The sequence below is a fragment of the Crocuta crocuta genome, unplaced genomic scaffold, assembly GCF_008692635.1.
Source record: "Crocuta crocuta isolate KB4526 unplaced genomic scaffold, BGI_CrCroc_1.0 scaffold72, whole genome shotgun sequence".
Classification (NCBI taxonomy): Eukaryota; Metazoa; Chordata; class Mammalia; order Carnivora; family Hyaenidae; genus Crocuta; species Crocuta crocuta.
Window position 1 is genome coordinate 3006222 of NW_027529427.1, and position 27986 is coordinate 3034207.

The following is a 27986-nucleotide window of genomic DNA, read 5'->3' on the forward strand; positions in this document are numbered from 1 at the left end:
GTCTCAGTTACTTACAGTCAACTGTGGTCCAGAAGCAGATGCTTTTCCTTCTGACATCCCGACACAAGGTCAACATCAGACATCGAGCTTTGTCTCGATGCCTGTGTCATTCACTTCCCTCCATCTCATCCTGTAGGCATTTTATCATCTCACGTCATCACAGGTAGAAGGGTGAGCGAGCAGAATACAGTAAGATGTTCACAGAGACCACATTCATAGAGCTTTCATTACAGTGTATTGTTATAATTGTTTCTATTTATTGTCTTAATCTCTTACTGTGCCTGGTTTAGGTATGGGTGTATAGGGAAAAAACAGTATATATGGGGCTCGGCACTATCTGTGACCTTAAGCATCCCCTGGGGGTCTTGGGCTACATCCTTGTGGATAAGGAGGGAATGCTGTAGGCCTATGTTCTTGTCACCCTGAAAGAAGCAACCTCTGGGTTCCTCTCTTTCAAAAGCATCATGTCTTCTTCCTTTCCCTGACTCTAGTTCCCCTTACCCAAAGCGAGCAGTGTGCGGCTGGGGCAGGAGCTGTGGAAGCCAAAGTGGGAGGGGAGCAGGCTGGCTCTCATATGGCTATAAATGGCCTCAGTGATGCCCAGGACTTGGCTTGAAGGTCAGGGTCCTGGGCCATGGGAGATGCCAATGTTCTGTAGAGGCAACGGGGACCCATCATTGGTAGCCCACAGGAAGGCTGTGCCCTGGGGTGTGTGCAGGGGAGATAATTTGTCTCCTTTCCCTCCAGCCCTCCTCCAAGACAGAGAGACTAGCTGTTCACTCCCCCCTGGGTGTTCCCCTTTGCCTTAGCCTCTGATGATTCTGAACTGTCTTTTCTATGGGGGAGCTAGAGACTGGCCGGTGAGCACCCCCAACTTGGATGGTCTTGTTTGGTGCCTTTGCAGAAGGTGGTTATTCAAGGAGGGGAAACTTAGAGCTGGGTAGGGATGAAAAATAGGCCAGGGGAGAGGAAGCTTCTGAATTGCTCTTTTTACCCTGAAGGAGTCTCATTTTGACTGTCCCTTCACTGTACCTGGAGAGGAAGTTGTCCAGACATCCAGGAAGGCTCTGGCATCACTCAAGAGACCATGTCAGCATCAGAGGCACTTTTATATGAACCTTTTGGTTTTTTTCAATGAAAACAGTACAGATCATCTGAGTTAATAAGCACAGTACTTGCGTTATGGTCCCAGATCCCCAGTGGAGAGCAAGACCTCAAGTTCAGGATGTGGACACATGGTCAGGAGCTTGGTGGCATTCCAGAAGCCTCTGGCATGTGCTCTGAGGACAGTCTTTGGATATCTGTCACATAAGGAGGTGACTCTAACGTCAACCACAAAGGATTCTAAACTCAAAAGCTCAGAGTGTAAGAGATTGGGTTATTTTCACAACTGCTTCATTATGATGCCGACTAAGGTGCAAATCGTTGAGGCCAGATTCTGCAGAGCAGCAAAGTCTGTGATTTATGAAGTGCGCAGTGTGCTGGCTGCTGCACAGGACACGTGTTCCTGGCTTCAACACAAAGACAAAGGAGCTGGAAACACCCTGTTTGGGCCCGTGTGCGGACAGTGTAGACATCCTATCCAGGGGTGTTTCTCTGTGTGGCCTATCCCCTGTGGGAGATGGTGAGGATGTGGTGTGTGACTGAGGGTTTGGGGGAAGAGGTTGGGGATTCTACATTCTGGGGACTTGAAACAGGGCAGGGGCATGGGGGTGGGGTGAGGAAGTAGCTCTTTGTTGGGGGCAGATCTGTGAGAGTAGAAAGAGCACCCGAGTAGGAACAAAGCAGAGGGTAGAGCCCTCTGTTCAGGCTTCACTTGCCCTTGGGTGAGCATTCATTCTTTCTTTGACCCTCGGTTGCCTCATCTGTGACAAGGACACATAATTCCTATTTGCCTTCATCACACATTGGCTGCAGGCCCAAAGGGCTTATAGGTGAAAGTGCTACAGAATTGTAGGGGTAGCTTTAATTCTTTTTGGAAATAACTGAGGCTTAGTCTCAGAGGTTCTGCTCACCTCCTCCTGTCCACAGGAGACATCCATGAAGCACCTGTTTTCTTTTTTTTTTTCTTTTTTAAACATTTAAATTTATTTTTGAGAGACAGAGAAAGACAGAGCATGAGCAGGGAAGGGGCAGAGAGAGAAAGAGGGAGACACAGAATCTGAAGCGGGGCTCGAACTCATGAACCGTGAGATCATGACCTGAGCCGAAGTCGGCCACTTAACCGACTGAGCCACCCAGGCACCTCTGAAGGGCCTGGTTTCTTAAAATTTCCATCTGTTCTGAACCAAATCTTTTGTAAATACAATAGGAAAGAATGATCAGAAAAAAGAAACAAAAAGTAATGAGATGCAAAATATGAGCCCCCCATCTTTATTAGATTCCACAGATGTGATGTATTGCTCAATTGCTGTACGATTTTCTGAACACCTACCGAGTTTGTGTGCTTGCATCATCACAGACTGGCACTGGCCAGCGGACCATGCTTTGAGCAGCACCACTCTGGGTTGAAGATTGCCTCTCTCCTTTCAGGGCATCTCGGCATCCACTGTAAGGCCAGCACCAACCGTCTGAAAATGTTGGGAACAGGTTGAGAGTTCCCCTCTTTGTAGATTGTTTCAGCCTTGGCACCTGCTTAGAGCCAGGTTTTCTGGGCCATTTTACCAGTGCTGCCACTGGTACAAATGTCTCCTTGCATGGAACAAAGTGGGAGGTGCTTTTGATAAATGGTCAACGCCCTGGTAAATGGTATGGAAGAGGCATTGGATTGGAGTCCCATACTTTCAGATGTGAATGCTGGCTCCTGAGACTTACTCAGCTGAAAAACTGGGTTAGAAGGGCTGTTGGGAGGACTGGGGGTGACAGTGACAGGGCATGGAAGTTGCTTAGTAAGTGGTAGTTTAATGACTACTGTTATAAAATGTTCGTGGAGGAAAACCGTGAATCCTGTTATGAACAGACATGCTATAGAAAATTAGAACACACTGGGAGCAATTCTAAGACCTCTGTAGCCACATCCAGAGCCCCACTAGATTAGTAAATAAGGATGTTGCACTAGAAAAATTCCCGTCTTTTCTTTTTAGTTCAGAAATTCTGGAGTGAATTTCTTGCCTTTGTGAGAATGTTACCCACTGTCACCACAAGGTGGCAGCAGAGCACAACCCACTGCCCAGCTCCCTCATTCCACCCCGCATCATCCGGTGGTAGAGGAGGAACCCCTGGATCACACAGGAGTCTGAAAAAAGATAGGAACCGTTCAAGGCTACATAGTTATACAGTGGAGGGGCTCTGGGTGGCTCAGTCGGTTAAGCATAGTTACACAGTGGAAATCCTCGTCTTCTGAGTCCTAGACTGGGCTCCTTCAGCCCTACTTGCCTCCCTCCCGCGAGGTGCTCCTGGAAAGAAAGGTTGGCGCACCTGTTTGGGAGATGCTCACTCATCCTATGAAATCTCCTAGTTATACTTTCCAAGCTGGTACTTAATTCTGCCACTAGGAAACCTCTTGGCAGCTGGGAATCACGTTCATTTCCCTGGTCCTTTGATGCCTGGTTTTGTCACTGGCCCAATAAAAAGACTAAAAAGACTCTGGTATTGCTTTTTGAGATGTAGAGCTTGGGCTCTGGGGCCCGTTCAGGGTGAGCCTTATATGTGGGCACTGTAAATCCTATAGATGTCATCTTAAAAGGCCCAAGAAAGCCATTCTATCTCAAAAATATCTCCTACCCCTATGTGATTTGTCACCTAATGAAGCTTACTGAAGTATGATGAGCATGAATTCATTCTGGTTAACAAGCACGAGTTTTAGAAAAGCATATGGCCTTATAAATCCTCATAGGAAGCCATTCACACCTTAGTATGAATTATTTAATCAGATTCTTTCCTCCTAGCTGAACATCTAGTTGAAATCAGCTGCACTGATCTGGCTGTATTAATGGGGTTGGGAGAAGAAAAAAGAGGTAGTTGGAAGGCAGAAAAAGATTTTGGAGAATGGGTCGGTATGGTGTTCATGTATGGGTGTTGGGTCTGGGAAGATGGGGCCATTTCAGAGAAGAGTGACAAAATCAATTTTTTTCCACTTCATAATTTTTTGGGGGGCTGACCAAGATCTAGTACCATGTTCTTGGCATGAGCCATTCTTACTCAGGATGTCCCAAGTTGATGGATAGTGACAGTGATTTCTGCTTGTTTGCTCTTGAAGTCTTGGAAGGGCACTGCCAATTTTATCTTGTTTCCCTTCTGGTGTCCCAGAGGGACAAACACTAGGCAGAGATGGTTCTCTTAATTAAAACAAATTTTTTAAATGTATATTCATTTTTGAGAGACAGAGGTGAGCAGGGGTGGGGCAGAGAGAGAGAGGGAGACACAGAATCCGAGGCTCCAGGCTCTGAGCTGTCAGCACAGAGCCTGATCAGGGACTCGAACCCACAAACTGTGAGATTGTGACCTGAGCTAAAGTTGGGTGCTCAATCGACAGAGCCACCCAGGCACCCCTGAGGATTTTTTTTAACGCTTTAGGGCTCTCCAGGTGTTTTGGGCTGGGCTGGTGTTTTTGATCTTCTCTCCCAAGTTGGAGCCAGTCATGAGGTGTGACCTGAGAGCCCTCTCCTTTCCTTTTAAGGTTATGCTTTGTCCTCTCTCCAGCTGTGACTTATGGATCTAACCCCATACCCTGTTGTCCTTATAGCAGTCCTCATCCCGTATGAAGGTCTTATTTTAATCCTGTAATCCATCAGTAAGTCAGGGCGGAGAGGAGCCATATGGCTTTTCAGTGAAAGTGCAGAAGGAGGAAGGGGCAGCCGTGGCTTTGTCTTAGGACCAAGCTGGGATTTGAGTTTACATCCATTGGTGGAGGGCTGGGACTCACCCCTGGGCCGGGGGAGGAGCTACCTCAGACATGGGGGTGCAGGACTCTGTCAATGGGCTGAAATCCTGGAGAGAAGTAGAAACATCCAGCATGCAGACCAAGAGGCAAGGGAGCCCTCCAGCCAGCCTGCTCAAAGGCGAAGGGGCAGTGCACATTCTGCTGAGGTGAGGTGGGGTGAGCAGGGCTCTGCTTCCTGGAATCCGTCCCTGAACATCCTCAACACTTTTGTCTCACATTACGTTTCCAGTAAGGAGACTTACTGTCTGGTCTCCATCAGCTGTAGGTGTGGGTGTTGAGAGCACGGCGAGCTTCCCCAGCAGATGTGTTGGTCTCTCTTAGAGTAGCCATTAGGTGGCAGGCTTTGGACTTAAGTTAGAACTGATGAGGGACGTCTGAGTGGCTCAGTTGGTTAAGCGTCCGACTTCGGCTCAGGTCATGATCTCACGGTTTGTGGGTTCGAGCCCTGCGCTGGGCTCTGTGCTGACGGCTAGCTCNAGGGCCTGGCTGTCCCCTCTTCCTCATTCTCTGTGCTCCTGCCTCCCCCTTCACTTATGTATTGAGGACCTGGTGTTGGATGAAGTTGGTAGTTAATTGGAAGTTCTTCTTTCGATCGCGCGCACACACACACACACACACACACACACACTCTACTTTAGCCTATAGTTGCTGACATGAAAACTCTTTGTTTAGGCCAAGACTGCCCCGTTCCCTGTGCTTTGTCCATTTCCAAGCCCTGGGAACTCAGGCTTCTCCGGGGAGTGACTGGAATGCATGGATCCTGAGCCATGGAACTTCTCACCCCTTAGGTAGACTTGGAACCAGGGTGCTGTGGTCCCTGCACCCAGGGCTCTTTTAGATCACCCACAGCCCACGCCAGAGCAGATGTCCAGGGCTGCCTCATGGGGCTGGGACAGAGCGTATCTACGTGCTGGGGTCAGAGTAGGTTAGCAGCGCTCCTCCTGAGCCCACTGGGGCCAGTGGGTCTTAGTTCTTTCTTTCCTCCGACCCCTACAGTTCTGAGGAGTACAACATGCTCACAGAGTACTTTCTTCCTGGGTGGAGGGCAGAGGAACAGAGCATATGCCCATGGACGGTGCAGCAGAATCTCAGGGGACTGGGTGAGGGGCAGGTATGTGGGGTTGAACACGCCCTCAGACTCTGGCTTTGGTCCACCCCTGCCTGTGGCCAGTATGTGGCCTTCACCTCCAGGGGATTAAGCACATTTCAGTTTTATTAAATATGTTTTCCATCTTTTCCACTGTGAACATAATACATGCTTCTTGATGAACATTTGGAAAAAAAATTTTTAACCAAAACAGAAAATAAAAATCCCCTATATCTCTGTCTCAGGCTTCTATCTAGATGGAACTTCTGTATTTCCTTCTAGTCTTTTTTCGACATTTTTTGGAGATTGTATATACATATTATGTATAGCATGTGTGTATGTTTGTGGTTTTATAATTGGGACAGTATGTATGTACAGTCTTTCCCTGTTTTAAAAATTAACAGCATCAGTATTTCTCACATTATTTAAGAGTTTTCCAAAGGGCCATTATTTTTTTGGCTGAAGTTTTTTTTTTAAATCTTTTCTTAAATAGTTTATTGTCAATTTGGTTTCCATATAACACCCAGTGCTCATCCCAACAAGTGGCCTCCCCCATGCCCATCACCCCCTTCCCCTCCCCCCCATCAGCCCTCAGTTTGTTCTCGGCATTCAAGAGTCTCTCATGGTTTTCCTCCCTCCCTCTCCCCAACTATTTTTCCCCTTCTTCTCCCCCATGGTCCTCGGCTAAGTTCCTCCTAAGCCCCCATACATGCAAACATATGGTATCTGTCCTCTGCCTGACTTACTTTGCTCAGCATAACACCCTCAAGTTCCATCCACATTGCTACACATGACCAGATTTCATTCTTTCTCATTGCCATGTAGTATTCCATTGTATAGATAAACCACATCTTCTTAATCCATTCGTCCGTTGATGGACACTTAGGCTCTTTCCATGATTTGGCTATTGTTGAAAGTGCTGCTATGAACACTGGGGTACATGTCCCCAAAGGGCCATTTTAATAGCTGCAAAGGATACCACTATCTGGGGATACCTTAATGGAGTTAATCATTTTCCTATTGTTGAACACTTGGTTGTTGCCATTTTTTGCAACGATAAATGATTCTCTATTAACCTTTGTCCCTAAGTCTGTTACCTTTGAAGAACTCCTCTGCGTGGAGTTTCCGGGCCTAAGGAGATGCATGTCCAAGGGCTTCTGCCACATGTTACTAAAGAGTCTTTGCCACGGTCCCAGCAGGGTGTGAGGGCAGAGGGTGGCTGGAGTGTGTCCAGCTGAGCTCGGGGGGCTTAGTGTGGTTGGGGGTCCATGTTTGCCAAGACCGAGCCTGGGCATAAGTTCTCTGGACTGGCCTGTGGCCAAGGCCATCTTCCTGGCGGGGCTTTACATTACCCATTATGGCCCCTAAGACGTTTGGATTCCTGTCCCTCAGGTCCGGCATGAAAACAGATGTGTGGCCCTGGAAAGGTGTCCCTGCTTCCATCAAGGCAGAGAATATGCCCCAGGAGAAACGGTGAAAATTGACTGCAACACTTGGTGAGAGCCTGGGAGAGGCTTTCCTGCGGCTTGAGCCTTTGGGGTGGGGTGAGCAGGGATGCGGACACAGTGGCCAACATGACCACAGGACTCTGACACTTGCCTCTGGCACCCTGTGGGAACATGGCGTTCTTTTCCTTTTCTCTGTGTCTCTGTTTCTCCAACTATAAAGTGGGGGAGAATCTTTAGCCTCTCCTGTGCTCACCCTGCATAGACACTCTCTGGAGAGTAGTGTTTCCACGAAGGAATTTGACCCATGACTTTGTCCATGGCATGTGTGACCAAGGTGCCAAAAGGCATGGGCCTCGGAGGGTCCTTCTCTGGCCTTATACTGCCGCCCCTAAGCATTCTGCAAGTTTGCTTGGAATGGCTGGGTCTTCTTCCTTCTCCATGCCCGTCCTTCACTAGCCCTTTGTTCTGCTCACTCACCCTGCCTGTGACATCTGGGCTCTGCACAACTTTAGAGGAAGGCCCCCGAGAACAGAGACAGGAAGGGCCGGGACCCAGAAGGTGCTTAGCTGTTTCTGGGGCCTGAGGTCTGAACTTACCACCTCTGACGCACAGAATGGGCTCCCTGATGTGAGCTCTGGTTACAGGGTGGTGGGGGGATGGGGTGTTGTGGTCGTGCGCAAATCACTATAGATTTAAGCATAGCTCTGTACACACGGAACCTCTCCTGGCAGAAGTTCATGGTTGATCACTATTTTCCCGCCTCTAAACTTTCCTGCTGTTGTGTCTTGTTCTCCCCATTAGCGTCAGAGGGCCCTCAACCTCAGTGTCTCTGTTCTGTAGAGACCCCATGGCCCCTCTCAGGCATCTTGCAGGGAGGCTGGACTTCAGCAGACCCATAGCAGGTGGTCTACAGAAGACCTGGGCTTCTTCCCTGGCTGCCTGATCACCTTGGATGACCTATTTCCTTCTTTGCCTCACGTTCCCCCTTGAAGCAGGAGAGCAGGATGGCCTTCCCTCTCTCCCCCTTGGCCCTGTGCTCTAAAAATGTGACAGTTTATGGGGTGCCTGGCTGGCTCAGTTAGAAAAGCATGTGACTCTTGATCCTGGGGTTGTGAGTTCAAGCCCCACATTGGGCATGAAGCTGACATAAAAGAAATGTGACAGTGTATAACTCCAAACTGCCTTTCCCCATCCCCTCCCCATAGGCAGCTGGTCCTCCACTTCTAGAAGCTTCCTGGAGGGTTGGGTGGCACCCCAAAGTGATCTGCATTCCTTCACTGTCTCTTGTTCCCCAGGGCCCAGAAGGGCCCCTCACACCACAGTACCCAGCTGGTCATCCTGTCTGTTACTGTTCCTAGTGTCTGTCGGGACCGGAAGTGGAACTGCACGGACCATGTATGTGATGCCACGTGCTCCGCCATTGGCATGGCACACTACCTCACCTTCGACGGGCTCAAATATCTGTTCCCTGGAGAGTGCCAGTACGTTCTGGTGCAGGTGAGAGCGAGGGAGGGCGGGCCTGCTGTCTGTCCCTTGGAGGGGCTGGGAGGTGCTGACTGCCGTTTGGGGATGACCAGATCAGATGCTGCTGTTCTGTCTGTAGAAACAGCTCTGGGACTGGTTTCTACTGGAGCAATTTTCCAGCCCCTGAAAGAGGTGCCTGAAACTCAAAGCCATGGTCCATCTTCATTCAGCTTACATGGAGACTTAGAAGAGTAGGGCAGGAGCTCGTTTGTTGACTGGGAATGGGGTGAGGGCAAGGCTGCCACCAGCCCATGTCAGCACCAAAATGGAATTAGAAATATGCATCTGTTCCTTTTGGCAGATGCAGCCTCAATCAGGATGCGCAGAGGGGAGGGCTACATCCCAGGCTGGATTGAGCCCCCCTCATCCTCCCTGCTGGTGCCCTGGTGAGCAGCCCAGGACAGGGGGATGGGTGGAATGATCCTTGACGTTGGCTCCCCACCCTATGATCCCATTGCCGTCTCTACCATTTCTATTTCTAACCTAGTGCAATTCAGAAGGGACGTCCTAGGAAATCCTAGGACTGAGTGCTAGTCCTGAGTGCTAATTCTCATGAAGGATGAAAGAAAAGCTAATCTGAGTGCTTTTCTCATGAAGGATGACACAGCTTAACTCTGTGAGGCTTTAAACAAATGTGGTCTCACTGTCTCCATTCTCCAGAGGAGGAGTAGGGACTTGGCCTGGTCTAGAGGGAGGACCACCAACTCATAGGAGTCTCAGCCCCAGAGACAGAGCTGTAGGGCCCTGCGAGCCAGGCAGTGAGGGTGCCTGCAGAGCATGCTGGGAGTGGAGCAGAACCAGCAGCAGCACTGAGCGACTGTGCACAGAGCATGCTGGGAGTGAGCTGTGGCTCCTCCTGGAGCCATATCCCAGTCTAGCCCCAGAGAGGCATGCAGCGTGCTGGGAAGCATATGCATGATGACATGGGTTTACTGACACTTAGGAACCTGGGGTGCATCCCCACACCCCAGAGCTTTCCTACAGATCACATATGGCGGCCCGTCTTTGGATTATCTGCCTCCCAACCATGGTAGCAAAAGATGAGGTGGCACCAGCTCTGGGGTTCAACCACCCAGCCAGTATCAAATGTGCACATCCAAAAAACACGGCTAGAGTGATCCGTGCAATGAGAAGCAGCTGGTCAGATCGCAGCTCCCCGGCTTTCTCTGCCCAGGCAGAGCTCTCCCAAATGGGCCCGTCAGTGTCCCTTTCAAATTGTCCCCCTTTGTGGGGCATTCGTTTTCCTTCACAGCTAGTTCTGTTGTATTCTTTGATACTTTGTCCTGGATCCTCTCCTTTCTCCCCTCTTCCTTTGGGAGGTATCATCAAGACTTAACTCTTTTTTTAGCAAAATCTCAGCTGGTGACAAGAACCATTTACAAGACACCTGTACCTTTGTTCTTTCTTTTGTCCTTCACCGTCCCATTGACTCAGCACAGACCCATTTCACCTAACAGCCCCCACTAACTTGGCTGATCCTGTGTTTTAGAGGGGCCGACCATATGTGTGCATGCGTCTGTGTGTGCACGCGGGGTGTCAGAGAGTAAGTGACTTGTTCCGTGTATCCAATAATTGACAGAAGCAAGGCTCACACTTAGTTTTTCTGTCTTTTTCCCCCCTCCCACCACCACGGCAACAGCCACCATGGGGAGGTATTTGCTAGAAATGTGTCCCCTTTTTGTTAATTTTCTACGCCATTGGCCAGAAAGGACCAGCACCCGTCATCCTCTATTCCCAGCCAGAGGTAGTAGCTTAGTGTCCTTGGAGCTGTGTCAAATGACCTTTGGTTACATTTCTGGGCCGGCAGTCCAGAGGGATTCGACCAGAGTTTAGAGCCACAAAGTGCCATGTGGTCAAACTGTCCTAGTTAGCTGGGTAAGGCTAAGCACTGACAGGTTCTAGGTAGGGGTATTTAGGCTGATGTGTTCAGCAAAGCATACCACATGCCATTTCTCCATCTCCCCCTCTCCCTTCCTCTCTACCTTGTGCTCACTGGCTCTGACTCATAGGTAATGGCTAAAGATGACACACATGTCCCTTTTCCCCTCAATTTCATTCTCTCTCCCTCTCTCTCAATTCCATTCCCTCTCTGTCTTACATATGTATGGACATGGTAACATCCTTTAACACATAAGCTTCAATGGTCTGAGATGGTGAGATGCCAATATTCTGATCTGGGGAGAGGTAGCAGGGATAATATTTCTCTCCTGACACCCCCTTTCCCCAGGATTACTGTGGCGGTAACCCTGGGACCTTCCGGATCCTGGTGGCAAACGAGGGGTGCAGCTACCCCTCAGTGAAATGCAAGAAGCGGGTCACCATCCTGGTGGAAGAAGGCGAGATTGAACTGTTCGATGGGGAGGTGAGTGCCAGCCTCATCCCCTCCACCCTCACACCTCACACACTTAAGAGTATCAAGCACTGTTTAGAACTTGTGCGATGGAATACTGTACAGTGAGCATGAGCTAGAGCTGTATCATCTGACCTCCATATATTCTATGAGAAGAACGATTTGCAGATGACTATGGATAACACGATCCCATTTTAGTAAAGTGCAGAGATTTGAGTGGACATAAATGTATAACTGTATCCACAAAAGGGTAGGAAAAATCAGTGCTTACTTCTGGAGGGTGGGGTAGAGACTGGAGGGCAGGAGGCCTTTCCCTTTCATATATGTGTATATATAGATAAGAATATATATATATATAGACACAAATATATAGATATATTATACTTATACATATTTAAACATTTACTTTGAGAAGTAATGATGTTTTAGGGATTTTTACTTTATGTTTTTCAGTTCTTTTCAGATAAAATCTTTTCAAAAGAGCTCAAAAGGGAAGTGAACAGATTCAGTCCTTGTATACTAAGAGTTTATGAAGTGGTTCTCAGAAGAGTACAGAGGAACCACCTAGCATCTGGTTTAAGATCTTGATCCTGGGGTCCACCCTGAGATTCTCACAGGTCTGAGTGGGACCCCAGAATCTGCATCTGGAGTGCCAGGTCACCTGGAGACAGCAGTTTTGCTTCCATTGGTCTGAATGTCTTATATTAGGGAGACCAGGGCCAGGGCTCAAACCTCTCCTGGTGTCTTCACTATATTCCATGGTCTCAGCCCACATCCCTGACTTCTTGCAAACATGCACCGCTGATATCAGGGGATGGAGGGTGAGTTCTCCATTATTGACTGTGGGTTAGCAGTGTCAACTGTTTCAAAGGACAGATGACAATGGTGATGTTCAATAGGAGGTGTGCGTTGGTGATCAGCTCTGCATGTGTATGTCACTAGGGGAGAGCCTTTGCAAAGGGTGACAGGTGCTTAACAGCAACGTCAGTTTTATGAATTAGATAGTCAGCATGGCACGCTGAAATGGGCTCTGAGGGCTCGGCACTGGTAACAAGTCTGCCAAGTCTAGGGTTCATGTTAGAGTCCTTCTGGAAACTGAAGTCCATGATTCCTGCCACCATCACTGAGCTTCTCAGTCTCCCTGTTCTCTGTCAGCTCTGACTCCTGCTGACAGGGACTCTGGGGAGTGGGAGATGGGGGAAGGAAAGGGAAGAGTCTAGTGCTCATTTATATAAACAGATTTTTAAATGAATTGCCTAGAGACGTTTAAAATCATTGCCATGTTAAAACCTGTTTAGGAGACTTCGTGTGTTTAATGATCAAGTATCAAAAAATTCTTTTTGTGAGATGATGGATATCTTCTACTAGTAGGTTTCATTGTATTTTTGATCTCATAATTATGATTTTGCTGCTATCTCTGCTGTGATCCCGTAGTCATAGGATTCTTGGCCAGTGATAGGAAAGACCGACACAGAAACATCCAGGCAGGGTGTGGGCCCTGCAGGGGCATGCTATGACCAGGTGGGGCAAATGACTGTGGTTCTGGAGACAGGCAGGGGTGTGGGGTGGAGGGAGGAACTGGTCTCTCGTACCTGCCCTTCACTCGCCCTCTTCTTGTGCTTTGTTGTCCCTCAGGTGAATGTGAAGAAGGCTATGAAGGATGAGACTCACTTTGAGGTGGTGGAGTCTGGTCAGTACCTCATTCTGCTCCTGGGCAAGTCACTGTCTGTGATCTGGGACCACCGCCTGAGCATCTCTGTGGCTCTGAAGCAGACATACCAGGTAAGTGACTCTTCTCTGCTTCCTCTTCATCTTGTCTGGGACTTGCTATTTGCACCTTCTTCAGCTTTCTGAGCAGCAGCCCACTGCCCCTGCCCACTGTCACAGGGGAAAGTCACTGGTCATCTGGTCTGGCCTCCTTTCCCACACAATTAAGACCATGGATTCAAGATGTAGAGTCAGCCTTGGCTGTTTCCGGAAACCAGCTGCATGTAGGAAGGATTATGACTGGCCCCCAACCCAGCAAACCATTCCGTGACTGGCCTTGCTAGACATGCAGTTTATACCCCCAAAAGAAGGAAGTGAAAGATCAGACAATAGCTTTTCTTGAGGTTTCTTAACCTAAAGAGGCAAACTGATCATGCGTCGTATTAGTATAACACTGCGAACCATTCTGGGGTGTTGGCTTCCCATTGAGCCATAGACAAGCACATTCTTAGAGCTATTTGTAGAACTGCTGACAGCCTAGTTTTGTTAAAGTTACAGTATTTGTGTCCACGTTCCAACAGTTTTTTGGGACTTTGTTTTCCTAACTGGCAAGTGTGGGACAAGTGCTCCGTCTACTCTGGTGGCTGCTTTAGCCTCGGTAGCATCTCTGACAGCACCGTTCATTTTCGGCCATACTGAAGTGAGGCTGCACTGCTCTTACTTGCTGTGGTGCCCACTCTACTTCTGGAACGCAGTAACAATTCACCCATTCATTTATTCAACAAATCCTTACTAAGCTCTATAATGAGTCAAGCCCTTTTCTAGGCATTGCGGCTACAGCAGGGAAAAAATTACATATGCATATGCATATGTGTATGTGTATGTACATATCTATACCCACATGTACATATGTGTGTGTGTATATATACGTATACACACACGTATATATGTTTTAACCACTGTCTTAGTTTCCTTATTGCTGCTATAAACAAATTACAAAACTTAGTGATTTAAACAACATAAATTTATTTTATTTTTAAATTTAATGTTTATTTACTTAGAGAGAGAGCATGAGCATGAGTGCAAGTGAGAGAGGAGCAGAAAGAAAGGGAGGCAGAGAATCCAAAGCAGGCTCCACTCTGCCAACGCAAAGCCTGATTTGGGACTTGAACCCACGAACTGTGAGATCACGACCTGAGCAGAAGTCAGATGCTCAACCGAGTGAGACACCCAGGCACCCCAGCAACATAAATTTATTATCTTAAGGTTCTGGAGGTCAAAACTATAAAAGGCTGCCTTCTCCTGGAGGCTTTAGGAGAGAATCTGTTTCCTTGCCTTGTCTAGCCTGCCCACATTCCTTGGCTCATGGTCCCATCCTCTCTCTTTATTTTATTTATTTATTTATTTATTTATTTATTTATTATGTTTTATTTATTTCTAGGAGAGAGAGAGAGAGAGACAGCATGAGCAGGGGAGGGTCAGAGAGAGAGGGAGTCACAGTCTCTGAAACAGGCTCTGAGCTGGCAGTCAGCACAGAGCCCGACGCGAGGCATGAACCCACAAACCGTGAGATCATGACCTAAGCGAAAGTTGGACGCTTAACCGACTAAGCCACCCAGGTGTCCCCCCATCCTCTGTCTTTAAAACAAATAGTGCAGCATCTTCCAATATCTCTCAGTTTCTGCCAGCTCACCATTGTCTGTCTCCTCCTGTGCCCCTTGTAAGACCCTGTGGTTATACCAGACTCACTTAGATTGTCCAGGACAGCCTCCCCATCCCTAGATCCTCAACCTAATCACATCTGCAAAATTCCGTTTGCCATGTATGGATTAGGACATCTTTGCAGGAGGCACGGTGTCGCTTGTCACAACCCTGGTGGAGATTGCATTCTAGGAGGGCTGTTATTTTAGACTGGTCGGTCTGATGCGACTTGCTGAAAAGGTGACATGAGCAAAGTCTTCAGAGAAAGGAGGATGTGAGCCATGTAAATATCCAGACAAGAGAATTTAAGCAGTTGGAATAGCATGTTCAAAGGCCCTTCAGTGGGTGGTGTTTGGGGTGTTTGAACAAGGAGGCCAGTGTGGCTGGAGAAGAGGAACTGGGGTGAATGGTAGTTAACAAGGGCAGGGGCTGTACTGTGGGGGCTGTTAGGCCTTGTGTCCAACTGTGTGAACATTCTTGTTACATGTTTCCTAGTAAGTTCATCCTTGTACCAAACCGAATTCTCCGTATTAAAAGAGAGCAAGTCACATCTCAAGACAGGGCTCTAAATATGTTGGAAGAGCATAACACTTTCTTTTCCAACCCAGGTATTTCTAGTTCTTCACATGGTTTTTATGTGATCCTTTCCTTTCATTCAGCAATTGCTTGTTCAGGACTTGTAGCTGTCCACGCATGCATGTTGTACACAATAGGTGAACCCAGAGACAAAGTTGATATTATGTCAACCCTGGTGGCATTTGATATACAGCAGAATCCTGGCCAGCCTGTTCTGGACAGGCTGCAGTTGTCCAGATAATGGGCTCACATTATACTGTCCACAGTAAAGTACGACTAGAATGTTCCGTCTTTGGACCTGGACTCTCTCATTGATGTCTTGTTGAACCAGCTCCTCTCTCTGCTCAGCCTGTTGCTGGGGAGAGTTATGGTTTATACTGGAGGTGCCAGGACTGAGCCTACCCAATTTCCACCTCTGCCCTTGGTGGACGGTAAGACATGAACAGGTGCCCCTCTGTGAATGACCTCTGTTTAACTTGAAGATGAGGTACATGAGGAAGCCTTGGAAGAACCTTCCAAGGGCAAGGCTTTGCTGATTCCCCTGGTCTGCTTCTGGGTCTCTATTCCCTGTCGCTCTCCCAGCCTCCCCTTCCTCTAACGAGCCTGCCTTCTTTGCTGCCTGGAACTCTCCCTGAGTCAGAGAGTTTGCTCTGAGGTTTACAGTGCTCATGATCTCATTTTGTCTGTTAGGAGAAAGTGTGTGGCCTATGTGGAAACTTTGATGGTATCCAGAACAATGACTTCACCACCAGCAGCCTCCAAGTGGAAGAAGATGCCGTGGACTTTGGGAATTCCTGGAAAGTGAGCCCACGGTGTGCCGACACCAGGAAGGTATGTCTGGGGTCTCTGTGCGGACCGAGCCCAAGAGGCATGCTTGCTGGAACATTACCATCAGTTTTATGGGGGTTGAAGGGTTGGGGTGGAGGGTGGGGTGCTATGAACTACAGTGGAGGCGTGGCCCCAGAGGAGAGTCTCTTGGATCCTTCTGGGCTGACTGTGTTTTGGTCCATCTGTGTCATCTTGCCCTGTTGCCCAGGTACCACTGGACTTGTCCCCTGCTACCTGTCACAACAACATCATGAAGCAGACAATGGTGGATTCCTCCTGCAGGATCCTCACCAGTGATATTTTCCAGGACTGCAACAGGCTGGTGAGGGCTGTGGGGTAAATAGAGGCAGAGGACTGCTGAGGGTTGGCACAGTGGCTCAGGCACTTGTAGTGTGGTGTGGACACCCCCTTGGCGGCTTTGCATTGGTTTCTATCAAGTCACTTCTTTACTCCCTTTCTCGGCTTCAGGCTGGGAAACAGAAAGCATAAAGGACAGTGTTTGGGGAGAACAATGCCTGGCGAATCATTTTTCTTCCACGCAAGGTGGAGCTCTTCTGGGCATCTGACAGAGCTTCTCTTTCAGGGTTAGAGCTTGTTCCTCTGCCGGACTCCAGCTCCAGGCAGGTCCAGGGGTCCCTGAAGGATGGGCGGTGTCGGCGAGGGAGGGATGAGAGAGCCCTGACATTCTAGTTACCAGCCAGGCCTCTCCCCACTGTGTGAGACTCTACTTTATTTTATGATTTAGTGTTTGGGAGATGGCACAGAAGTGGCATTCTGAGGATAAATCCTTTGATCCATAAAAACTTTCCAGAACATCCATATGCATAGGTGTATGGGGAACAGCCCAGAAGTGGCATTCTGAGGATACATCCTTTGATCAGTAAAGATTCTCCAGAACACTGATATGCAAAAGGTATGGGGAACAGCCCAGAGGTGGCATTAGCATAGCAAAGGCAAAAGTTAGTTCTTTGTGAGCAGGGGTCAATAGCCTGTGTATCGCTTAATGGGAAGTATTAAGGAAAACAGGTCTTTCATGTTTCAGTGTTGCTCCCATAACCACAAAAGAAGTTCCTACAGTAAGTTCCTTCACAAAGTGCAATCAGTATATCAAGGCCAGAATGAGTCACTCCTAATACCAATCAACAAGGTGTCTTGGGGGTTGGTGCTCAAGCAGAAACAATTGGGTGGGGGTGGATATTGGTCGCCATCTGACAGTAAAAGTCCGTGCAACTTACCTTAACTTCACAAGGAGTTTTTTCTCAACTTATGAGTTCAGAAATGGCTCCCAACATTCCCCCACACATTACCTTGTCTCCATCACTAGAGCCAGGAATTTCACCTTCCTGTCTCTGCTGTGTGCCTGACCTGAACAGCCTCTGCCCTCACAAAACCCTTTCGTTCCAGGTTCTTGTCTGACAGAAACTCTTTTCTGATTTATACAGTAGGGATTTCAAGCCTTCATTTTATGACTTCATTTTGGGTGTTTATCTCAAAGGGTGACAGGCAGTTCCCCAAAGTTCAGTTAGTTTTCTCTGTCTCTGTATGAATGTATATGCACGTGTGTGGGTGTCTGTGTGGGCACACATGTATATATGTATATGTGCACGCACACAGCCGTGTGGGAGTGACTGGTATTCAACCAGTCATTCCTTGCATCCATCCAGTGACTTTTAGTCCCTGAGGATACTCTGGAGAGCACTTAGGGTTGCCTGGTTGGGTGGAAACCCTGGGCATCTGGGTCGGAGGAAGGAAGATAGTGAGGCAGCCAGGCAGATCAGGATTATTGGAATGTCTTGGAAACAATGACACACTTAATGTCTGAATTCATTCCTACCACAACTACTGTGGAAAAGGCCAGTGTGTGCAGCAGCATGTGAGGGGGCAGGGAAGGTGAGAAGGGGTTACTGAGATCGAATGTGGGTGGTGAGTGGGAAGTATGGGGGGGCGGAGTCCGGAGGGCCCAGACCGGTCTTATGGTCCAGCAGAATAGCCCCATAGCACCTCAGTGAGGCATGGAGCAGTCCTGATACATTTCCTCCTTCGTTTTGCTGAACTGAGACAAGTGAAGAAGGCAGCCAGCATGTATATCTGGTTGTGTTTACGGAGGAAGAGCTAACACCTGTGAGGTTGAGTGTGGGTTATGGGGATGGCTGGCTGGCTAAGAAGGTGTGGGAAGAGATAGAAGAGAATGTTCTGAAAAATTCTAAGGCATATCACATCCTGTGAAATGCCAGCAGTGCTCCTCTAGTCAGCTTTTCTTGTTGGAATCCAGATTAGGGCCTGGGAATTATTATGCCTTTACACCCACTCCCTGCTGGGGCCACTGACCAGCATTTCCCCTTCTACCCTGGAGCCCCCATTGCCCTTCTCTGACCACCAGAATATTCTCCCCCAGACCAAGAGCCAGGGTTCCCAAGTTCTGCCCAGGCCTAGGCCACCCTGAGGTTCCCTTGCAGGTGGACCCTGACCCATTCCTGGACATTTGCATCTATGACACTTGCTCCTGTGAGTCCATTGGGGACTGTGCCTGCTTCTGTGACACTGTTGCTGCCTACGCCCACGTGTGTGCCCAGCACGGCAAGGTGGTGGCCTGGAGGACAGCCACATTGTGTCGTGAGTCTTGATGTCCCTTGTGATCTCAGACACCTGCCTCACCCCTAATGGTTCTGGACTTTAAGACCTCTAAGTGGGATGTGGGAGGACTCCTTTGTGGGAGAGAACACAGAGTTCCCACGTGGGGGTGGATGGCTGAGGGTTGAAGGAGTGAAAACATTGATGGGGGCACCTGGGTGGTTCAGTCAGTTGAGCACCTGATTCTTGATTTCAGCTCAGGTCATGCCCCACGCCGGGCTCTACGCTGACAGTGAGGGAGTTTTCTTGGGCTTCTATCTCCCTCTCTCTCTTTGCCCCTCCCCCCCAATAAATAAATAAACTTAAAAAAAAAAAGACATTGCATGGAGGAGGGCACTTGTGGGGATGAGCACTGGGTGTTATATGGAAACCAACCTGACAATAAACTATTTGTAAAAAAAAAAAAATTGTACACCTACTTAAAAAAAAGACATTGGTGTGAGTGAAGAGGGGCAGGGGATAGTGATTGAAGACATTAATATGTAGAGAAATTCCAGAAGAGGGAGAATATAGAACAGTGATAGTAGAAGGAAGTCAATATTTTAATTAAATTCAGTATCTTTAATTAGATGCTATTATATTTGCCAGTGTGAGTGATCAATGCATACATTATTTATAGAGAGTCTTCCTTTGGTGGGAGCAGCCAATTGTTTTTATATGGGAGAATGGATTCAGAACCATTAGGTTCCTGGCTTCGGTGCTTTAAAACCCAGGCAACCTCTAATACTGGTGACTCCCACGCTGCTTAGTTCCCCATCAGCATCGTCACCTCCCTGAGGGCCATCACCACCAAGAGTCTCACCACTATCTCTTTGGGGCTTTTGGTGCCATCCCATCTGCTTGGGTGGTACATGGTGCCTGCTCATGTTCTGTCTACACAGCCCAGAGCTGCGAGGAGAGGAATCTCCGTGAGAACGGGTATGAGTGTGAGTGGCGCTATAACAGCTGTGCCCCGGCCTGTCCCATCACATGCCAGCACCCTGAGCCACTGGCGTGCCCTGTGGAGTGTGTGGAAGGCTGCCACGCACACTGCCCTCCTGGTAAGGCACCCGCCGCTGGGTCGGGAAGGGCTGGGGGGCGGGGTGGGGCTGTCAGGAAAGGTGCTTCCTGGTGGTGCTCGACCTCACCCATGGTGCCCTGTCCCCATCCTTACCACTCTGGTTTCTGCTTCTAGATACCCTTTCATCCAAGCCAAGCCAGCGATGACTTTTGTTAAGTTCAGCTCCTATACTGTGCTTATGTCTGCCTATCTACAGGCTTACCATCGAGAGCATTTGTGATAAAACTTTCTAGAATGATGGGGAAGTTCTGTGGAAGTGTGGCTCCTGTGTCTGAGGAAGTGAAGTTTCAATTTTATTTAGTGTCAGTTTGTATTGAAATTTAACTAGTCGCCTGTGGTTACTGGCCACTTTATTGGATAGCACGGATTTAGAGTAATTAAATATATTCTTGGGTGGAATGAAAACAGCCTTGGAGATAAGATTTCATTCATTCTGAGGCTCGAGTTGTGGTGAGTTAGGGGAAAGGAATACCCCCTCCTAGTCTTGCAGAGGGATACATTGAAGCTCAGAGAAGGAGAGTTGCTTTCTAAGTGGTGACGTGGCCCTTGAGGGAGGTGGGCAGAGCTGGCTTCTGGGAAGGCCCCTTTAGCTAAAAGTGAGTCTTCCTTGTGGGGAAGGTGAGAATTTTCTTCCTAATGGGGGGTTTGTCATGCAGGGAAAATCCTCGATGAGCTTTTGCAGACCTGCATCGACCCCGAAGACTGTCCTGTGTGTGAGGTGGCTGGTCGTCGCTTGGCCTCGGGAAAGAAAATCACCTTGAACCCCAATGACCCTGAGCACTGCCAGATTTGGTAAAACAGAACCCCTGGTATTTGAAGTGATGTTCTCTGGGGCCTATTAAGAGATGCAGGTTTGGGGAAGAACTTGCTATGTGAGTTGAGAAGTTGAGTGTTTGTTTTGTTTTATTTCTAGAGTTTACTTCTTTCTCTTTAAGGACAGACTACATTACTTCCCCAGAAAATACTTCTTGAGAGACTGAAGTATTTTTGTCTCTTCTCTCTGGTGGAAGGATATAGTCTCTTACTGTTAGAAATAAGCCTGTTGACCCAATTAAAGGGGAGATACGGAGACTCAGAGCACAGTGAAGTGAGTTCTTGAACTCACTCAAGATCAACATTCTTGAAAGAGCAGGTGCCTGTTGGACAGGCACCCTTGGGGCAGTTACAGCGACAATTTATCTCCTAGTGGGAAGTCCCTCCCCTGATTTTTCATTGGCTGAGTACTACAGAGGTTACCGCCTTGCCTGGATGTCTCCTACGTCCATGTAAGGCAAAAAGTAGTCTGACTGGAACAAATGTATATTCCCTGAGGTGACACAGAGACTTTCAGTCCCTCCTCCCTCTGTTCCTTGCTGCATGCTCATTGCAAACCTCAGGAAAATAAGCCTGAGAAATGGAGAGGGGAAGAACCAGGGAGTGAAGTGTCTAAGAGTTTGGGGCTCCATTGTGGTGGGAGGTTCATACATATTTCCAATAGGTTGTAAACGTACTGTTAACTAGACAGCACAGCTTTTATTTGGTACTTCTGAAAATGAATCATCTCCCTTATTTCTCACATTACTGTCTCTGGAGGTCACATCTAGTCCAAGGACAGATACCTACCATTTACTCAGAACCCTGACCCCTCAGTGTGACATAGATGCCTTGGAGCCCCAGCCAAGGTCCCAGGACAGGGCTTTTGTAATTGGGAGGGAAGACACTCATCACTACATCCTGGGCTCTCACTTGGATTACCTCTTGGAACTGGCCTTTAGAGAGGTGAGGAGTCCTCAGGGTGAGCTCTGAGCTTTCTGAAGCTCTACTCCCAAGTAGGGAACATGTATTCAGATAATGTTTTTAACTCCATGCCCTGACACTGATCGAGCCTTATGCGAACTTGAACCTGAGAACTTAAATTTTCTGGGGAAGGGCTGCCAGAGTCAGATCCCACCACCGCCATCTGTACAAACAAGGGGAACACTGCTCAGGGTTAATTTTCTAGTAGACACGGGAAATTAAAGAGTATGTCACTCACGCATTGTTAACCAAGGATTGAAGCAATAAATCACGTGAACCACAGGGGAAGTAAGAATTAACTTTCCAGTAAGATCCTGCCGCCCACCTTCCCCATGCTGAAATGGAGACCATAAGGAATGAAGAAGGGGGAGAAACTGATACCAACCTGGGGTTCTGAGCCAGACAGGCATGAGAGCTTAGAGCCCTCTCCAGGCCTCCCTCTGCTGTCCAATGTGGAGGGGCAACTACCAGGGTACACACTGGGGCTTCAAACAGCTGTGGGCAGTAATTCCAAAACAAGCTGGGGACATTGTGTGGGAGGCAAGCCAAAGGGGACTTGTCAGGGCTCAGGGCACTTCTGCCTCTCAGCTCTCCTGGGGATGCTGAAAGATAAGTTTCCTCAAAGGCAGAGAGTACAAATAGTGGATGGTACCAACCTCTATGGGTCTCCACCACAGGGCAGCTTGATTTCACTTGTGGTCTGGTATACCTTGCCATTTCTAGAACATTGGTGAGGAGTGACCAGAAGAGTCTTGACACTTGATTTGGTAGTGCAGGAATTTGTGTGAGGGCAAGAGCTTTGCTACAGACTTGGGGTATGAGCTTGGGGCTGGGTGTAGTACCTCACTTCTCCCTTACACATGGCAGGTGCTTACCACATGGCCATTGGAGGAATGAATGAACAAGCCACTATATTTTCCCCTAACATCTTGGACATTCCCAACTTTGTTCTGGAATAAAGTTGGGATTTAGAATCTATATTCATCTTTCCAAAATATTTTTACTCCACTTTTTTCCCTCTTTTTCTTAAGGGCCAACCTATTATACAAAATTCATACAGCTTAAATTGTCACAATAAATACCATAAAGCATTTCTCTTCAATAGGATCTTTACAAGTCTTGGTCAGTGTCAATCTTTTAGAGCAATATTTGTCTTCGGAGACACTTGGAGAAAGCTTGGATTATAATTAAATATTTATACTACTAGAGATGTAGGTTGAAAAGACATCAACTTTGAATGGCAGTGTGGATAGCCTAGAAGCAAAAAAGGTTCTTCCTCAGGTGCTATAATAGATTAGAGCTTTGGCTTCTAGAATAAAGGGAGGCATATTGCTGCATCCATAGGGGTGCTGTTCGGGGACATATGTTAAAAAATGCTGTGTCACTTAGGTGGGGAGTGATTCATGGGAGCTCAGTTTGAGGAGGCCATGCAAGCAGCTCTATGGGAATATACGTGGGATGGTTCTAAACAGGCTGAGAAGTGCCCAGAGGTTTCTCCTGAACCATTCCTGGTTTTCTTTCTCTACTGCAGTCATTGTGATGGTGTCAACCTCACCTGTGAGGCCTGCAGGGAGCCTGGAGGCCTAGTGGTGCCCCCCACGGAAGGCCCGGTCCAAACCACCACCCCATATGTGGAGGCCACCCCGGAGCCGCCCCTCCACAACTTCTACTGCAGCAGGCTTCTGGACCTGGTTTTCCTGCTAGATGGCTCCTCCAAGCTGTCTGAGGCCGAGTTCGAAGTGCTGAAGGGCTTTGTGGTGGGCATGATGGAACGTCTGCACATCTCCCAGAAGCGGATCCGTGTGGCCGTGGTAGAGTACCACGATGGCTCCCACTCCTACATCCAGCTCAAGGACCGGAAGCGACCCTCGGAGCTGCGGCGCATCGCCAGCCAGGTGAAGTATGCGGGCAGCGAGGTGGCCTCCACCAGCGAGGTCTTGAAGTACACGCTGTTCCAGATCTTTAGCAAGATTGATCGCCCTGAAGCATCTCGCATTGCCCTGCTCCTGATGGCCAGCCAGGAGCCCCCGAGGCTGGCCCGAAATTTAGTTCGCTACGTGCAGGGCCTGAAGAAGAAGAAAGTCACTGTGATCCCTGTGGGCATCGGGCCCCACGCCAGCCTCAGGCAGATCCAGAACATTGAGAAGCAGGCCCCCGAGAACAAGGCCTTTGTGCTCAGTGGTGTGGACGAGCTGGAGCAGCGAAGGGATGAGATTATCAACTACCTCTGTGACCTTGCCCCCGAAGCACCTGCCCCTCCCCAGCATCCCCCTGCGGCACCAGTCACTATGGGTCCAGAGCTCTTGGGGGTTTCATCTCCAGGACCCAGAAGGAACTCCATGGTTCTGGACGTGGCGTTTGTCCTGGAAGGGTCTGACAAAATTGGTGAGGCCAACTTCAACAGGAGCAGGGAGTTCATGGAGGAGGTGATTCGGCGCATGGACGTGGGCCAGGGTGGCATCCACGTCACAGTGCTGCAGTACTCGTACATGGTGACCGTGGAACACACCTTCAGGGAGGCCCAGTCCAAGGGTGAGGTCCTGCAGCAGGTGCGGGAGATCCGATACCGGGGCGGTAACAGAACCAACACTGGACTGGCCTTGCAGTACCTGTCCGAACACAGCTTCTCGGCCAGCCAGGGGGACCGGGAGCAGGCACCTAACCTGGTCTACATGGTCACCGGAAACCCCGCCTCTGACGAGATCAAGCGGATGCCTGGAGATATCCAGGTGGTACCCATTGGAGTGGGCCCTCATGCCAACGTGCAGGAGCTGAAGGAGCTCAGCTGGCCCAATACCCCCATACTCATCAAGGACTTTGATGTGCTCCCCCGAGAGGCTCCTGATCTGGTGCTGCAGAGGTGCTGCTCTGGAGAGGGGCAGATTCCCATGCTCCCTCCCGCCCCAGGTATGCAGGCTCCTGGCCTGGTAGAGAGCTGCTGAGGGCTGGTGGGGATGCAGTTCTTGGGTACTAATCCTGCTTCCCTGCTCTGTGTTTTCAGTCAAACCTTTGCCTTTAGAGTACCTTGTTTCCTCACCTCCCAGCCAGGGAGATGCGCCTGCGATCCTTTTGGGGGAAGGATCTCTTCTTATTGAGTGTGCTTATAAATTCAAAGGTTATACAAGGCTATTGTTAAAATATAAAGAATACCAACTATGTAGAGTAAAGAAAAAAAATACAAGTTTTGGTTTATCCCACAGCCTCATCCCCACCTAATCCCACTCCTTGCTCTGGAGATAACCTGCTCAATTTGGTGACTCTCAGCTTTGACCACATTGGGTGGATAAAATCACTCTAAGTAGCTGGTGTTCTTTGGGGCAAGGACAGAAGTTAGGTAACAGGTGGTGGGTTTTGTCCTCAGATTATGGAACCAGACGGCCTTGGTTTGAAATTCAACTCGGCCGCTTACTAGCTTGGTGATTTGGGGCAATTTATTTTTGGTAATGGTTTTTGGGTAATTTTGAGCAAATACCTCGGTGTATATGTCTCCTCATACGTGAAAAAAAAATGGGGATAACAATAGTACTTGTAAAATGCTTAGGACAGTAATCAGCACGTAGCCAAGTGCTCAAAAACTGGTTGCCACTGCTGCTCTTGTTACCACCTTCTTAACTGATACTAATGTCTAATCAGGTCCTAGTTCTTGAGCACAGGAATGTTCAAGACGGCCCTTGGTGTGTTGGGGACCATCCCAGAATAACTGATTTCTTTTTTTTTTCCAAAGAGCTTTATTGTTTTTTTAAATTAAAGGATAATTAACATACAATGTTATATTAGTTTCAGGAGTATAACACAATGATTCAACAATTCTATCCATTTCTCAGTGCTCATCATGATAAATGTACTCTTAAGCCCCTTTATCTGTCTCACCTATCCTCTACCCACCTCCTCTCTGGTAAACACCAGTTTTTTTCTCTGTATTTAAGTCTGGTGGTTTTTGTTTGTTTCTTGTTTTTGTTTGTTTGCCTCTTTTTTCTTTGTTCATTTGTTTTGTTTCTTGAAGTCCACAGATGAGTAAAATCAAAGGGTATTTGTCTTTCTTTGACTTATTTCACTTAGCATTAGGTCTACCCTCTAGCTCATCCATGTTCTTGCAAATGTCACTATTTCATTCTTTTTTATTGCTGAATAATATTCCACTGTGTGTATGTGTATGTGTGTATGTATATACACCACATCTTCTTTATCCATTCGTCTATGGATGGACGCTTGGGTTGCTTCCATGTCTCGGCTATTGTAAATAATGCTGCAGTGAACATAGGGGCGCAAATATCTTTTCAAGGATGTGGGAAAAAAGGAACCCCTATGCACTGTGGATGGAATGCAAATTGGAGGAAAATAGTATGGAGGTTACTCACAAGATTAAAAATAGAATTACCACATGATCCGGTAATCCCACTATTATTTATTTGCCCAAAGAGAATGAAACGCTAACACCAGAATAAGTAACTTTCTTTTAATGTCTCTTGATTCTCACACTTGTTGTAAGTGCCTTTGTTTCTTTATTTTTGTTTTAACCAGAGCCACATTTAAATTCTTGTGATATTTCTGCTGAGGAGAACAGTAATAGCATCATCTGATCAAATCTCGGAATGGCCTTCAGGCCAGAGGTTGTTTCTGTGCTGTGATCATGACTCTGTGCCGAAACATTACCGTGTGCACTTGTCATTTACGGTTGGAATCCTTATAGCATACAAGTTGCCCTCCAGCCCCATGGTGCCGCTCCATTTCCTTTAGCCCTCTCTCCCTGTCACTCTTCAATATTTTGCTCACTTCTAGAAGAGTTGCAGCCTCCACTTACTGAGGGAGCAGATGCCTCTTGCTCTCATCTATAGGCATTTAAACTACCTTTAGGTGGATTTGGAGTCTTCCCAATGTCTCCAGACCTGGGGCACTCGTGGGCTCCCTCCCCTCCTTCCCAGCCCATGTTACCATCATGCAGGACCGGTAGAGGCCCTCTCCCATTCATGGTGCCGCACAGTGGGTGGCATCCCCCGTGCCCGTGGATGCCATATCTGTTGCAGTGGGCCTGGTGTGCTCACCTGGGTGCCCACCCTCTTGGTGTCTTTGCAGACTGCAGCCAGCCCCTGGATGTGGTCCTCCTCCTGGACGGCTCCTCCAGCTTGCCAGCTTCTTCTTTTGATGAAATGAAGAGTTTCGCCAAGGCTTTCATTTCAAAAGCCAATATAGGTGAGGGATGCCCCTGATGGAGCAGGTTGGGAAGGAGCTCTTTCTGGGGGCTCCACCTGGTCCAGAGCACGATTCTCATGTCCTCTTTCCCATTAGGGCCTCAGCTCACTAAGGTGTCGGTGCTGCAGTATGGAAACATCACCACCGTTGATGTGCCGTGGAATGTGGTCTATGAGAAAGTCCATTTGCTGAGCCTCGTGGACCTCATGCAGCAGGAGGGAGGCCCCAACAAAATTGGTAACCTGGAGCTGCGGGCGGGGAGACAGGAGCTTCGTCTGGTCTTAATTCCTGGCATATGTAACTAAGTGACCTCGGCGAGTCACTTTGCTCCTTGGGCTAGTTTCCTTCCCTGTAAAGTGTGGGCCTTGATGCTCTTCTGGATCTCACGTGTGTGTGTCTCTGTCTCTGAATCCTTCTGTTTGGATGACCTAAGGATCTGCCATGAGACAGGATGCCCAGCATTTCCTGGTGAGGACTGACTTGGACTGTTCTCTATTCTCAGGGGAAGCTTTGAGTTTTGCTGTGCGATATGTCACCTCAGAAGTCCATGGTGCCAGGCCTGAAGCCACGAAGGTGGTGGTCATTCTGGTCATGGGTGTCTCCGTGGATTTGGTGGACGCTGCAGCCAATGCCGCCAGATCCAATCGTAAGTGTTTAGTGTGTGATCCCGAGACTCTCCTGACCTCCTAGAGGATTGAAAGTGGCAGATGGGCATTGCTTTTGGACAGCCTGATGGTTGTGAATGCTTAATAGCCACCTGTGGCCTGGTTCCAAACAGCAGGAAGTGGCCCATCCCTGTGTTACTTAGAAACCAAACACTAATAAATATGCATTTGTCCTTCATTTGTCTGCATGTTTTCCCCCGTCACCTTTAATGCTTCCCTTTGTGTCCAGGGCTGGGGCTGCATCAGACCTCCACACCTTTCCTTTTTGAAGTGGTGTGGTGTCCTTGCTCTGTCCCCATCCTTACCATGTCACCTTGTCTGAGGCCAGAGTGACTCATTATGGGGTGGTGGGAACCATCAGTCCTTCACATGTGCTGAGCCCTATTCTAGTACCCGCCTAATGGGCTTGGGGTGTTGAATCAGACGAGGAAGGGTGATGCTTTAGGATAGGGACAGATGCAGTCACGACCCAGCCTTGGTGCCGCATGAGAGCCTAGGCTGTGAAGAGCAACAGAAGGTGAGCCAGGGCAGGTGGCGTCATGCCCAGGGAAGGCTGGGTGA

General features: G+C 48.5%; 1 protein-coding gene across 2 annotated transcripts in view; it reads left to right on the top strand.

Annotated features, from left to right (window-relative positions):
* Positions 1-27986, top strand: part of VWF (von Willebrand factor) — a 137395-nt gene that overhangs the window by 66651 nt on the left and 42758 nt on the right. For both annotated transcript variants that reach the window (XM_077759150.1, XM_077759149.1), the window contains 13 exons: positions 7362-7465; positions 8776-8914; positions 11169-11303; positions 12927-13073; positions 15966-16106; positions 16312-16425; positions 18560-18716; positions 19616-19774; positions 20451-20586; positions 23102-24477; positions 26644-26760; positions 26857-26997; positions 27263-27406. In XM_077759150.1, the coding sequence (XP_077615276.1) occupies positions 7362-7465; positions 8776-8914; positions 11169-11303; positions 12927-13073; positions 15966-16106; positions 16312-16425; positions 18560-18716; positions 19616-19774; positions 20451-20586; positions 23102-24477; positions 26644-26760; positions 26857-26997; positions 27263-27406 (3010 nt within the window). The remainder of the gene's footprint in view (positions 1-7361; positions 7466-8775; positions 8915-11168; positions 11304-12926; positions 13074-15965; positions 16107-16311; positions 16426-18559; positions 18717-19615; positions 19775-20450; positions 20587-23101; positions 24478-26643; positions 26761-26856; positions 26998-27262; positions 27407-27986) is intronic.